The 14,364-nt window shown below is 34.3% G+C and overlaps 1 protein-coding gene across 1 annotated transcript; it reads left to right on the plus strand.

Moving 5' to 3' along the window:
• Positions 1 to 5,118: 5,118 nt before the first annotated feature.
• LOC143605933 (nuclear transport factor 2B-like) lies at positions 5,119 to 5,878 on the plus strand. The gene is made up of 2 exons (XM_077081877.1): positions 5,119 to 5,422; positions 5,728 to 5,878. The coding sequence occupies exons 1-2, from the start codon at positions 5,123 to 5,125 to the stop codon at positions 5,800 to 5,802; spliced, it is 375 nt and encodes a 124-aa protein (XP_076937992.1). The 5' UTR covers positions 5,119 to 5,122; the 3' UTR covers positions 5,803 to 5,878.
• Positions 5,879 to 14,364: the final 8,486 nt, after the last annotated feature.

Below are 14,364 nucleotides of genomic sequence, written 5' to 3' on the forward strand. Positions count from 1 at the left end.
AAAATGAGGAAATTCATATATAAAACTATGTTCTTGTTGACCGGCCACCTGATTGGACCCACCCTAATCAGAGTTTAAGAAAGCAGTAAGCTCAGGAACGAATAACGTCTGAAAAATAATTTGTGGTGGAAGTTCCTTTCAAATACAAGAGACAATTAAAAGATTTGTATTTGAGATAACGAATTGGTAAACATTTATCTATAATAATATTTAAGTTGTAGCTCGATTATGACTTGTGTTTAGTTTTTTTTTATAAGGACCGATTGAAACCGGTTATGATCCGGTCAAACCGGTTTGAATTTAACGAACCATTTCCTATAGGTTCGAATTATTTCTATTAGATACTGGTTTCATATCAAATTGGTTTGAGTAAGAACTACTTTCAATTTAAGTTGATCGAAATTAAACCGGTTTTAATACCAATTTGGTTTGGACCAAAATCCGGTTCGTGTCTAGTAGGCTTTATTCTTTATCCATACTCATATGGGCCAAATTATACTCTTATGGGCCACATTAACTAGTTAGTACATTTAAAACTTTATGCTGAACAAACCGAATATAATCTAGAACTAGGTTTTATAACCTGTGCGTTGCGCGGATTTGTGTTTAGTAAACTGTCCCAGGCATTGCGGCAGTTTAATTTTAACGACCTTACATTTTACCCATTTGACCCATAATCTCATTTAAATTGCACAATTTTGACCTAAAATTATGTGTTGCTTTGATCAATAACTATAACCATCCAATGAGTGTTTCTAGGAAACTTCGAATTCCATGTAGTTTCTTTAAAACTTGGTATTTCATAGGATTTGTTACGGATACACAAAAGTTTTAGTCTAACAACCTCATTATCATATTAGTAGCAACTTGATGCCGTAGCTTTTTGTTGGAAGTCCGAACAACCCTCTTTTACTTTTCTTTTAAAATACGTAGCTCTTTCTTGTGTTTCGCCCCAGCACGGTGAAAACAACGGTGTCGCTTCCATTCATTGTGTCGGCTTCCAACAACACGACGTCGCAACAGTTTTTCGATATAACTGAGCTTGGTTTTGAACATAAATTATGTCGGCACATAGATAAAAAGAAGCAAGTCTCAACGATATATTTAGAATTTTGTACAACCTTGTACATTAAAAGTTATTAAAAAAACTAAATATAAGCAAAATTAATTAGAATAATTAAATATTAAAATAAGCAAATTACTTAGCTAGAAATTGTGAGTCAATGAGTATTGACAAAGCATAAAGTACAACTTGTTAAGCATGAAAAAGTTGTAATTTAATATATACTAGTTATTAGATCCCGCCGCGTTGCGATGGGGTTGTTAATTCTATTAGAGGTGCTGTTAAATAAGTAGTTATGTTTAAGTTTGCTATTCGTCTAGTAGTTCTAGTAAAACTTAGTTCTATCTCGATAAGTTGGTTATTAGTGTTAATGTATACTTAATCTTAGTAGAGGTGTTATTAAAGAAGTTGCGGTGTCCAATACATAATATGAAAAGGGACTACGTTCAAAGCATAAAGGGTAAGCATAAGTGGCAAACTTTTAAGCTTAAAGAGTACATAATATGAAAAGGGAACATGTTCAAAGCATAAGGTACAAACATTTAAGTTTAGAGAACAACAAAAGCGAGCATTAATACAATTTTCAAAGCATAAATTTTGTTAAGAAAGTTGTGAATTAATACATATAGGGTTTAGAACCCACACGTTGTGACGGGTATGTGACAAAGAAAAAAAAACGTAAGAGTAGGTGACAAAGTAAAAAAAATGTAGACGCTTCCGTGTACGCAACAAAGTTTTACATAAAAACACGTATTGCTCTTTTTTACATAGTTTCAGATTGTTTGTTAATTTTATTTATTATTAAGGCTAAATATGTTTAATTTATTTTATTTTGTTATGTTGCAATATAAACCTGTGTTTACTACAATAAAAAAACAGCCTATACTAAAGGTAATTGGTTATTGTGGACAATTTTTGTAGTTTACTTATTAAGCCATATGGTTATGTATGATATGCAAGCCAAATTGCCAAAATAAGCCGCAGACCAACTCTTTTGAACTGAGTAGTGGGATATGCAGCTAGCCAGTTGTTACTATACAGTTGCCAATAAAATGAAAATTGATAATTTTACAGCTGAACATTGCTGCAGTTTACAAAACAGTTTTGACGCCGACTTTGTACCGAAATCGTAACACTACTCAAAATTACTCAAGGCTCAGATCTTCGCTATGGCTGCCACATCGGTTGCGGAACCAAATAATGGGCCGTCATCATAGCCTAAGCTCAAACCACCACCTGACCGGTTTAAATAAAACTGCTGTAATATCAACTAAAACCGTTAAGATCTTTGGGGTTTAAAAAAACTAAATGCTTATCAAGTGTAACATATAAGCCGAATTAAAAACCCCAAATATCCGTGCTTAATTAGATCAATGTCAAACGATCATCATAGCAGACGAATCAAATCATGGACGTAAACACCATTCAAACACGTACCTAGGGTTTCAGCCACCGCCAGACACACAACTATAGAGACTCAGATGAAACCAACTTCATCATCATAGCCTTTATCAACCCAAAAATGATAGGGTTTTAATTACCAATGCTTTCAAGCTACTGACCATCAAGTAAACATGTACATATATAGCTCGAAACAAAGTGTAGAAATACTATTAAAAAGGTTAAAAATTGGCTATATGCTTGCCGAAGCTCAGTGAACCGTTAACCCTTTGGCGGCAGCCACATAAAGGTCACAATTGGAAGAGAGAAAATTGCAAGAAACAACAAAGCCATACACAAAGCACAATCTCGACCATGGCTTCTCACACCCACCGTCGCCGCCATTAACGGCCGGAAATGGCTGTTCGTCGACCAAAGCCAATGAAACCACTGCCGGAAAGCCACCGACAATGTCAGGTAGACGCTTCGTTTCTCTTCCTTTGCCTCTCTCTAAAAACTAACGTCTCCTCTATCTGTTTCTCTCTACAAAATAAGAAAATGTTACCCACCGGTGCTGGCACAGGCGCACAGCGACTGTAAAAGGAACAGATAGTGAAGCCGTCGAGAGAAACTGAGAGACAATTATGGAGAGAGAAAAAGGGTCAGAATCATCTTGGAAGCGTACATCTGTAAACACCACTACAAATATTGATTGATTGATTATTATTATTATTATTATTATTATTACTACTATTATAATGAATAAAGTGTAAACCCAAGTTAGATACGTGTACACACTACATTAATACGTGGAGTAGCTACAACTGAATAGAAATTGTAATAAGTACCAAAAGCTTAGCCATTGTACAAAGGCAGGAGTACAACACAGTTTGCATAAGGTATAAAGAGCAATGCATAAGAAAGTTTAAAATTAATATATAGTATAATTCTAGATCTAATGTTTGTGGACATATTACGCAACACAAGCACATTTTCGCAAAATTAACTTTGTAAGATCTTAAGATTACCAATGGGCTTTTAGTCAAACTGTCCAAAAGTATTTGATAAAACCTTGTATTTTCAAATGGTTAAGGTTGAATATCGTGGTTGTACAAAAATGTGATTTACTAGTAGAGTTAGGGGTTGTTTGCTTACATTTGAATGGAACCATTCAGATGTAAATATCTGATTCATTCAGACTTCACATTGTTTGGTTCTAAACAGAAAAACATCTGAATGATTAAAATTAGGTCTGAATCATTCAGACTTATTGTTGTTGCTGAATGGGACAGAGGCTCATTCAGATCTGACTCATTCAGATCTGAATGAACCAAACAGCCCCTTAGAGAGTGTGAATTGGGTTTTCTTAAAAAAAAAAACAATAAAAAGATCTTGTGATTAAGATCCACTAAAACTCATTCACCATTCATGTTAATATTTGTTAAATGCTTTTTTTTCACCTAATATATGCTTTAGAAAATAATAACTTTTAGAAATGATGATGTGAGTACAAGGTACTCAACCAGGCCCAATATACATGACCTGACACTTCGGCCCATGTTCTTTTGCTTGCATTAAGCTAACTCTTGTTCTTCCTCTTGCTTGAGGCGCTGCTTCTCGACACAAATTCATTTTCTATTTTTTGTGTTATTTGAAAACGCTCTATCGACTAACCATTAATTTGAGCTCAAGATGTTTAGTACATGATGATGATGACTAGTGTGTCTTCCCATTTCGTGTTGGTCGTTCCAGCTCTTGGTAGTTGGAGAAATCATTCTCCCCCGTTACTCTATGCGTAATGGGGTGACAAAGGGATGATTTTTGGGTGAAATTGAGCTAATATGCGGGATGATAAATGGGGTGGGGAGACATAGATTAGTCGCGAATGGGTTAAAAAGAAATATATTATTTTATTAAATGGACTAATGACAATAGCTCATTTGTGCCCCCGAAGATGTGTATGTGTTTAAGTTCGTGGTCTATGTTATTTTTGAACCTTGGTGATACATGGCACACATGGGAGGAACGACATGTCCAGGGGAGATCATGAGGGTGGGCAATGTGAACATTCGGCGGGGCACGTGTTTTCCGGGGGCACTCAAATTTTAAAATTTTCCGATATTATGTATATATTTAGAATTCCCGAACTTTTATAAGCTCATTATTTTATTATACTCACACTTTATAGTCTATTTGGTATGTCATAAAGTCATTTCAAAATCATGATTTTGCTAATTATTATGTTTAATACTGTAAATTTAATCGTCATTTAAAAAAATAGTTTACATTATTTAGTTCGTTAGGCTTAAAGAAAATATTTTTTTTGGCTCGACGGGGTATGTGAATTCTCATGGCCCGCCGACATTTCATTTGGTATTAAGCCTTATATTACAATTTCTTATTCTAGTAATATACTAGTTTTTAACAATTATATCTAACAACATTTACGTATTTACATTTCTATAAAGTTGGATACTAGAATAACCTATTTCTATTTCTATTATTATTATTATTATTATTATTATTATTATTATCAGCAAAAAAGTGTTACGCTTTGATCAACTTTGCGTGGCATTTCAGCAGCTAATATTCCAATTTTGACCTCCAAGACACTCCCTCACCACCATTATATTATTCTCTTCCAATCCAAAAAAACCAATGTACAAATTACAAGAAGAAATGGAAGAACAAGTTGAAATGGTGGGAAGGGCATTTGTGGAACATTATTATCATTTATTTGATACGGATAGATCATCTCTTGCTTCACTTTATCACCAGTCTTCCATGTTGACTTTTGAAGGTCAAAAGCTACAAGGTGTTGATATATGTGCCAAAATTAATCAATTGCCTTTTGACAAATGTCATCATTTCATTAGTACCATCGACACGCAACCCTCGTCGTTTGCTGGCGGCATCACAGTGTTTGTTAGCGGAAGCCTTCGACTCATGTGTGAAGAACATCCACTTCGGTTTAGCCAGGTTTCTCTCTCTTTCTCATTTCGTGTTAGAAAATAATGAACATTTGATTCAATGATTAATACAATAGTACCCGATAAAAGGTCTACATCATGATCATGATGTATTTGTATAAAAAATTATGTGACTTGATTATGATTATGATTAAAATTACATGGTACCCCACTAAATACAATGCCTAAATGCAATTATATTATTTATATTCTAGACACTAAAATAACTATAAAAACCCAGAAAACATATAACTAGCTAAGAGCCTAAGATAAATATGTATAAATTTAAATATTTTGATGTTGGAATATTTGCAGATGTTTCACCTGATTCCCACGCCACAAGGAAGCTTTTATGTGCAAAACGACATTTTTCGCCTCAATTACGGTTAAATAACGCTTGTTAATTACTTTTTATGTATTATATTTCAGTCGTTTTTATTTAAATTGTTGCTTTGTACACTTGGATTGGCTCAATTCCAAATATGGAATATTTATTGACTGTTAGCTTGAGAGTCGTACACTTTCCTTAATCAGATTGGTTATTGATGGTCTTATGGTTAATGTTGGGGATTCTTGAGATACAATAATGTCTAAATAGTTTGAAAGCTGTGAAACATTTCCATATTGAAATAATTTGATGGTTCTTCGAATTTTCTGTCGAATAAAGCTCATAATATTGAGACAAGAACTTCGTATGATTGTTGTGTGAATTTCGAAAACCAAAAGAAAACCAAAGAGATGACCAAAATGTCGCAAATTCTACATTTGCAAATTAGGTTAACATTTTTCATTTTGAATTTACAATTGCACAAAAGTGCACCCAATACACCAGATATTCATGACAATTTCGAAATATCAATCACATGCGCACAATTTTTGACCGTCGCCAGAGGCTCTACCCATTGGACCCTGCTGGCGCTCCCTTCAGACCCCTACTCCCTTGGGTCCCCATTGCTTAGAGGTTTACAACCCTAAGAACCAACATCATAATAAAATCAAACAAAATTTGCATCTTGACTTGTTTGATGAATAGTATGATTCTCATATGGTAACAAGTCAATCGAATTAACATAAAATATCTAATAGTTAGCTGGTTGGATTTATTACAAAAATGAAATAATTTAATTAAAAAAACACATAACATCACTTAATTAGAATTAGAAGGAAAAAAGAGAAAACAAAAATATAAGATAATGTATATAGAATTAACTATGCTATTAAGTACACACGCTATAAATAGTTACACAACAATGTATAACTAAATACACACAAATATTATGAAACATATGACATATCTTATATATAAATGATACGTCAACATATATATAGGCATAATTATGCAGGTCATATGCACGATGTATCCATACCACTCGTGCAGGTGCTAAAATCTATGACGGAACGCTTCCTTACAATGCCAATGAATTTTAAATGTTACATAATATTTGTGTGTAACAATAGTCTAAGAATGTAAAGTTGACAAATATATACAGCTTTATGCGTATTGTATATAATATGTTTTTTCATAATATTTAAAACAATAGTCTAAGAATGTTACATAATACTTTTTTGGCTTATAAGTACCAAAGTGTAAACCTTTAATGTTAGGAAAAATGTTAAAAATGAGTTTTTAATGGAATAGGAAAAAGATTTTTTCTCAATCTTGAACTTACATATTGGAATTATGAGTTATATAAATACTTATGTTCAGGTTTGTGTTATGTTATCTAAGAACTTCATAACGAGCCAAACCGTGTTCAACACAGAGCTAAGGTGAATTAGATGTGGATGCTTAATCGATGCTGAGTGGTTGTAATGAGTATTGCTTAACTTGAGTAGCTATAGTAGGCAGGACCGGCTCTGAGAATGCGAAAAAAATTTGGGGGTCGAAGGCGAAAAATATTTTGGGCCATAAATAAAAGGATTATTTTGTTGGGTTTAAACAATTTAACTTTTAAATGGTCATAATTGATTATGATTTGGGTTATGTAAAATTTTGTTGTGTAAAAACAAGCTTCAACATGTCTCAAATGAAGACTAGTCAGTAGTCACCACAACCTTTTGATTGGAAGTCATATTTATTTGCCACAAGGTTAAGCTAACTATTAGGGAAAATTCTCAAAATGACTATTTTGAGGATACATAAATTGATAAATAGCCCAAAATCTCTACACATTCTCAAAATAGCCCACCAAATTTGGACTGAGACGACGAAATCTGACGAAACCTTTAGACCAATAAAAGTCTGACAAGTGTAACATTTTTTTGAAAATCCGACGGTTTATTTGAAAATCTTAGGGGACCAGTTCATATTTTCCACTAAATGTTCTTATAAAAAAACAGTCTTTTCCGACGGTTTAATAATGTTTCTTACCGGATCCCCTAAACTTCCAAAAACTTGGGAAATTGTGTCTTCAAACTCAGTCTTTCAAGGCGCATTTCGGGTGAATTTGTACCAAGAAGACCATAGTTTTATAAATATTGAGGGACCCGTCCATATTTTTTCACTAAAGCTTATTCTCAAAAGCTTTCTTGTCAGACGGTTTATTTAGATTTCTTATCTGACCCTTACAAATTTTAAACACATGGAAAAAATGTGCCATTAAATTTTGTCTTTCAATACATTTATTTGATAAAGTTGTACTAAGCGGATCATAATTTTGAAAATATTGAGGGAACCGTCCATATTCATTCACTAAATCTTATTAAAAGTTGTCTTGCCAGACGGTTTATTAAGAATTTCTATTTAACCCCTACAAATTTTGAACACATAGAAAAATGTGTCTTACAAGTTCGTATTTCAAGACACAAATATTTTTAATTTGTACCAAGGAGACTATTATGTAGTTCAAATCTTACATGGCCGTCCATATTTTTCATTATATGTGTAGTATCATCTTCCTCAATAATTCACTCACATCTCTTCAACAATCATCTCTAATTCTTGAATCAAAATCATGAAGTTTAAGGGTGGAGATCAAGTGGAGGTTATGGATATTGGTCCCGGGTTCATCGGATCCTATTACGACGACAACATAATCATAGCTTCCATTACCGGTTTGCCAATTACCACCATAACAAACAACAACATTATCAAATTCCATGGAAGTTTAAGGTTTAGGGTGATATGAGAGGGATTGTTCATTAAAGGTTTATGGTGGTATGATGGGGAAGATGAAGATAAACTCTTGCATATTCATTGGATGATCATGTCAGGAATAGACGGAATCTCATAGTATATTGTCGGTGTAGACGGATTAAAAATAAATTTTGAAGCTGTGGACTAGATTTCAACACATAAGAAATAAACTACTAAATCATCTTCTTGGTACAAACACACCCGAAATGCGTCTTGAAAGACTGAGTTTGAAGGCACAATTTCCCAAGTTTTTGGAAGTTGATGGGATCCGGTAAGAAACATTATTAAACCATCGGAAAAAACTGTTTTTTTTTATAAAAACATTTAGTGGAAAATATGGACTGGTCCCCAAAATTTTCAAATAAACCGCCAGATTTTCAAAAAATGTTATACTTGTCAGACTTTTATTGGTCTAAAAATTTCGCCAGATCTGGCCGCCTCAGTCCAAATTTGATGGGCTATTTTGGAAACGTGTAAGTATTTTGGGTTATTTATCGATATTCCTCTCCCCAAAATAGTCATTTAGAGAACTTCCTTAACTGTTATGTTATTGAGTTTAAACATTAAATTTACATATTGTATTTCATAAAAATATATATAAATTAAAAAAATTTAGATTTAGCGGTCAGGCCGACCACCCAGGCCCCCCATAGTGTCGGCCCTGATAGTAGGAATTTGTTGCATCTTTTGGACTAAAAACAAATTGTTTTTGTCATAAATCAAATAAATGTTTTGATTTTCACTCATAAAAACATGTCGTGTATTACATGGACGTTTTGTTTTGACTCTAAAATACTTTTCACTAATTGTTATGGAGATTTTGACTAACGCGCATAATTTTATTTATGGAAAAATCCCAAATTAGCCCATTTAAAGTTAGTGTTTCTAAATTTATCCTCCATAATTCAATTTTCCAATTTTAGCCTTTTGCTATCTCGTCGCCGACGACATGATAGCGAAAACCGACGATGCGTTAGCGAAACAAATAGAATAACGACACGTGTCCAACGACTCACATGTGTTATTGTTATCTCGTCTCCGCGATGTGTTCTTCGGCCCAGACGATGTGTTCTTGTTGACGAAGTCAACGACTCACATCGCCGGCGACTTGTTAGGTATAACGTAGGGTTGACGACGCATTATGTTACTAACGTAGGGTAGCGGCGATGCGTTATCACTAACGTAGTGTTCTGGCGTCATGTTATGTAACCTAACATGTCGTTTTAGCATATTGTTTCCCCATGTCCGTTTAGAATTGAACTCCCGCCCAACCTTTCAACTTCCACCAGCCCATATTACCTTTATCCCCTGGTAAAACCTACGTATACCACTCTCCTTTTACTCAACAAAGGTTCTAGCTCCAATGGATTTGAATCACTATATGGATCTCCATGAGAAACATGATACCAATGATGAGTCTGATCCTGATATGGAGCCTGATTCGGACATTGAATCGGGACAAGAATTGGAGCATGAATGTGAGCAAGAAACAGATAAGGTATGCAAACCCTAACTTTTTTTATTACTGAACCAGAATTATGTGTTAAACCCGTTAAACCCTAAATTGTAATATAAATCCCTAACTTAGTTTTTTAAATTATGCCACTTAATGCAGTTGATCCTTCACACTAGAATTGTATGGGCTGATCTTGATGTGGTTAAGTCAGTCCTAAAACGTAACGAAGATGCAAAAAAATGTTGGGAGGAACAACGTTTTTCTGAATGGACTACTAAACTCGAGACCACCCACCTCGATTCCCCGTTAATGCACGCTTTTTTTACTCGTCAATCAGATTCTACATTTGATCCTCAATATGATGGGATATATTATGATGTCGTTGTGGGAAAAGGTCCCATTCGTTTTGGTCCTAGAGAGTTTTCATGCATAACAGGTTTTACATTTGGTGACAATCCTTATGTGATTGACGGTGGTATTCAGTTTTTGCGAAGAATTGGTATTAAAGAAGACACCATTAGAATTTCAACAATAAGGTCCTTCTTAAAATCTAAAAAACTAAAGAAATTAAAGACGGATGATGTTATTCGTTTATGTTTACTACTTATCTTATATTCTATATTTTTGGGTGTTGAAAAAAAAAGTTGTTGAGCCGGAACACCTACACTTAGTAGCGAGCTTTGAACAGTGGAATAGTTACCATTGGGGTGTACCAATATGGAATAGACTATACAAGAGTATATACAATTGTGTGTCTAGAAGAGAAAAGACCAAAAACGGAAAATCATTATTATCCTATGCAGCGGTTGGGTTTGTTTTTGCCTTTAAGGTTAGTTTTATTATTTTAAGTTAATAGTTAATTAATGTTTAAACATGTGGCTATCAAATGTTTATTTACTATTGTAGATATGGATCTTTGATTGTCTCCCGTACATTTTAAAAAAGCAATGTACATATTTTGAAAAAATTCCCAGATGTTTTGGGTGGACACAAGCCAGTGGATTTAGATCATTCACGGTTTGTAAAATTTTGACGGAGTCCATGATGGTATGTATTTTAATTAATATAGCCTAATATTTATGAAGAAATCCATCTAACATTTAAGTTTTTTTTACCTTAAAGGAACCATATCTGCCACGATCGTTAAGGTTTACCAAAGAAGAGGAAAGTTGTGTTTGGTTCATGGACACGTGTAAGTATCTTGATGATAAGCTAAACCAAAGATTGTCAAAGATGAAAGACGAATTTACCGATAACCAAACCGCCTTTCAAGCTAACCTCTCCAATTTTCAGCATGTCTTATCTGGCCACGCACCGAACCAAAACAATGAGACCGGCTTCTCTTTGAACCTAAACAATCAAACCGACTTTCCCTTGAACCTGAACAACCAAACAGTATTCGAAGCTAACCATTTACCACCGAACCAAATCGGCTTTCAAGGGGGATGCAACTACATTCTGGTGAACGAGATAGGCTTTCAATGTAACCCCACAGGCTTTCAAGCAAACCAATCCGGGTTTCAATCCGGTTATGTCTTTACCGATTCTAGTTTTGATCTTAATGATGCCGGTTTTGACCTTAACCAAGGTAACTTTGAACTTAACCAATGTAACACTAATTCTGGTTTTGAAGCTAAGCATCCAGAGCAAGTAGCCAACAGCCAGAAAAAGAACAACTTTGTGAGCAGTTTGATTCAATTTCCAGCGATTAATGATATCTATGATCAACTTGTCAAGATCATAAGACACCTGGATATGCAAGACCAGAACAGTGAAAAGCATCATCTTGAGATTTGCAAAGCTTTCGGTGTAAGATATCATATTTGTTATTGCAAATCATCTTCAAATTGTTTAATTGTATTGTCCTACGTTCATTATTTTATTTCTTATTGAATAACCCAGAGGTTAAGCGTGAATACAAATGAAGATAAAACAAGTAACAAGAAAGCTGAAGAGAATACAGACGAAGGTAAATCAAGTAACAAGAACCTTGAAGAAGTTAAGGATGTTCAGGTAAATAATAATTATCTGTTATAATAATTTTATATGATTTAATATATAAATGTATAAGTGTTTGGTTCATTGTAGGTTGACGCAAATATGGATGACCTGGGTTTTGATTTCAATACTCCTCTTGTTGATGATTTGGACGTTGTTGAAGTATCGCCAGTAGTAAGCAACTCATTTTGAATACACAACTTTGTTAGTCAAATTTTTTGTAATTATAACGTCCTTAAATATTAATAGCTTCCACCTGAAAATCAACGTCCAAAAAGAAACCGAAAACCATCTAGGGCGTTAATAACCCCTTACGAATCCATTAGAAGTGGTTTCAAGAAAAAAGAAAAAGTGAAAAATGGTGAAAGGGAGTTTTCTGAAGAGCTTATAAAGGATCTAGGCAAGAAAAAGAATTTTTATATTTACACATCCATTGACTCGGGGTTAGCTTTGGATAATGATTTTTGGAACGTGTTGATTGGTGAAACCAAAAATGGTTGGTTGGAGACCTTCGTAAGTATTTGAAGTTTATTTTATTGAGTTAATTTTTTGTTCACTAATGTCTGTTTAATTTGTTAATTATGGACATCATATGAAGTTATGGATTTATATTATGTTACTTGAAAGACCACCACAATCGAATTGGACAATCTTGTCCCCTGAGTGGTTATCGCTGTTGAAAGAGCAAAAAGAAATGCATCCAGAATTTGTCAATGGTAAAATGCCCCCTTTCCAACACTTGAGTCCATTGAAAAGGCAAGTAATGCAATTTTTTAAGTTTGATTTTAATGTTTCACTCGCTCTATAGAGCAACTTATATTATCTAATTGTTAATAAACTGTTTACTTTTGTAATTGTAGTTTTATATACCCATCAATGTTAGTGATCTCCATTGGCTACTGGCATGTATTGATATGCGTAATTGGACGATGACCGTCTATGATAGGTATAAATCGTTTTAACTCTATTTTAAACATTATGTATTATTTTTTAAAAATTGTGCAATTTAATTTGGTCTCTCTTTTTAAAACAGTTGCCCACCATTCGTGGCAAAAGAGAGGGATTTATTGTGTGACTATCTAGATGCAAACTTTCCAATATGGGTGGCGTGTCAAGGGTATGATATGGGAAAAACATACAGGGAGCCCCCATTTGAACGAATATATCTAGAAAAAGTTCCTCATCAATCCCCACCTTTAGGCGATTGTGGCGTCTGGTTGTGCTTGTTCTTAGAGCGTTTGACAAAAAAACAACCCCTATTTGTAGAGGAAGAAGATACGGCCGTTGTTGCTATGGCGTTTCGTTGGAAGTTTGCTGCGATTTTGTATGCAAACAAAGTTTGGGAAATGGACCGACCTAAAAAGCCGAAGTTGGATGTTTAATTTTTATTATTTCAAGTTGGACTGTTGTGTTTAATTTCTTATTGTTGACTCCTTTTTTTGGTTAGAAAGCTGAGCATTTAATATGCTTTTTAAAACTTAGCTGAACATTTATTATGCTTTGAAAGTTTTTTGATAATAGAATTTATTGTTTATTGATAATATAATGCTTTGAAAGTTATTATGCTTTGAAAGTTTATCTATAAATATGCAGCTTCCTCATTTCTAAACACACACCCTTGTAACACATTTCACTTCTAGAATGGCTAATGAATATAATTCACAACCCATTGATAAAACTGCAAGTTTGAGTCTACCAAAATGGAGACGTCTACATAATCGTCCAGAATCATCTTCTAGCCGTCCACATGCTAAAGTGAAGTGGGCGATTCCTGATGATGTATCTGATATTTGGTCATCCAAAAAGAAAGCCACATATCAGTGAAAGCCACATATTAGATATTGAAAACCAACAAAAAAAAAATGAAAAAAACAATAAAACATGAAACATGCTTTTAAATTAATGAACTACAATAAGACTGTTAATCAAAAGATAAAGTTACATTCAATCTAAAACTCGTTTAAATCGAAAGTAAGAACATTGCTCGATGCTTGAATGGTGGAGCATGTGGGATGATCAAGAAGATTGTCTGCGTTGCGCTGTGGATTAGATTTTCGAACCTTCAAAGGACGGATACCTGAGATGGAAGCAGTGCGGTACATTTATTCCGTTTATGACCTGTTGCATGACATCGAGTACAGGTTGGAGGGGCTGTTTCCTCCACATGAGACGGAATACGTTTGTTTTCTCGTGGCCGACCCGCTTGTCTTCTATCCATATGCGGAGGGAGTAAAGGGGTAAAATCATCCGGCACAACTTCTAATCTGGGGCACATTTGAAATGTCGATTAAAATCGCTGGTAGTATAAGCTTTACACGTTGCCCAGTACAGACGTTGCTCAAGCTTCCCCTTCAATCGAATA

This window comes from Bidens hawaiensis, unplaced genomic scaffold, assembly GCF_021521415.1.
Source record: "Bidens hawaiensis isolate Kalapana, Puna unplaced genomic scaffold, B.hawaiensis_p1.1 tig00072089_1, whole genome shotgun sequence".
In the NCBI taxonomy this organism is placed as follows: Eukaryota; Viridiplantae; Streptophyta; class Magnoliopsida; order Asterales; family Asteraceae; genus Bidens; species Bidens hawaiensis.

Bases quoted from the DNA above. Each gene is read 5' to 3' on its own strand.
- LOC143605933 (XM_077081877.1), top strand. From the start codon at position 5,123: ATGGAAGAACAAGTTGAAATGGTGGGAAGGGCATTTGTGGAACATTAT. The intron at 5,423-5,727 runs GTTTCTCTCTCT...GAATATTTGCAG, and splicing joins ATCCACTTCGGTTTAGCCAG to ATGTTTCACCTGATTCCCAC.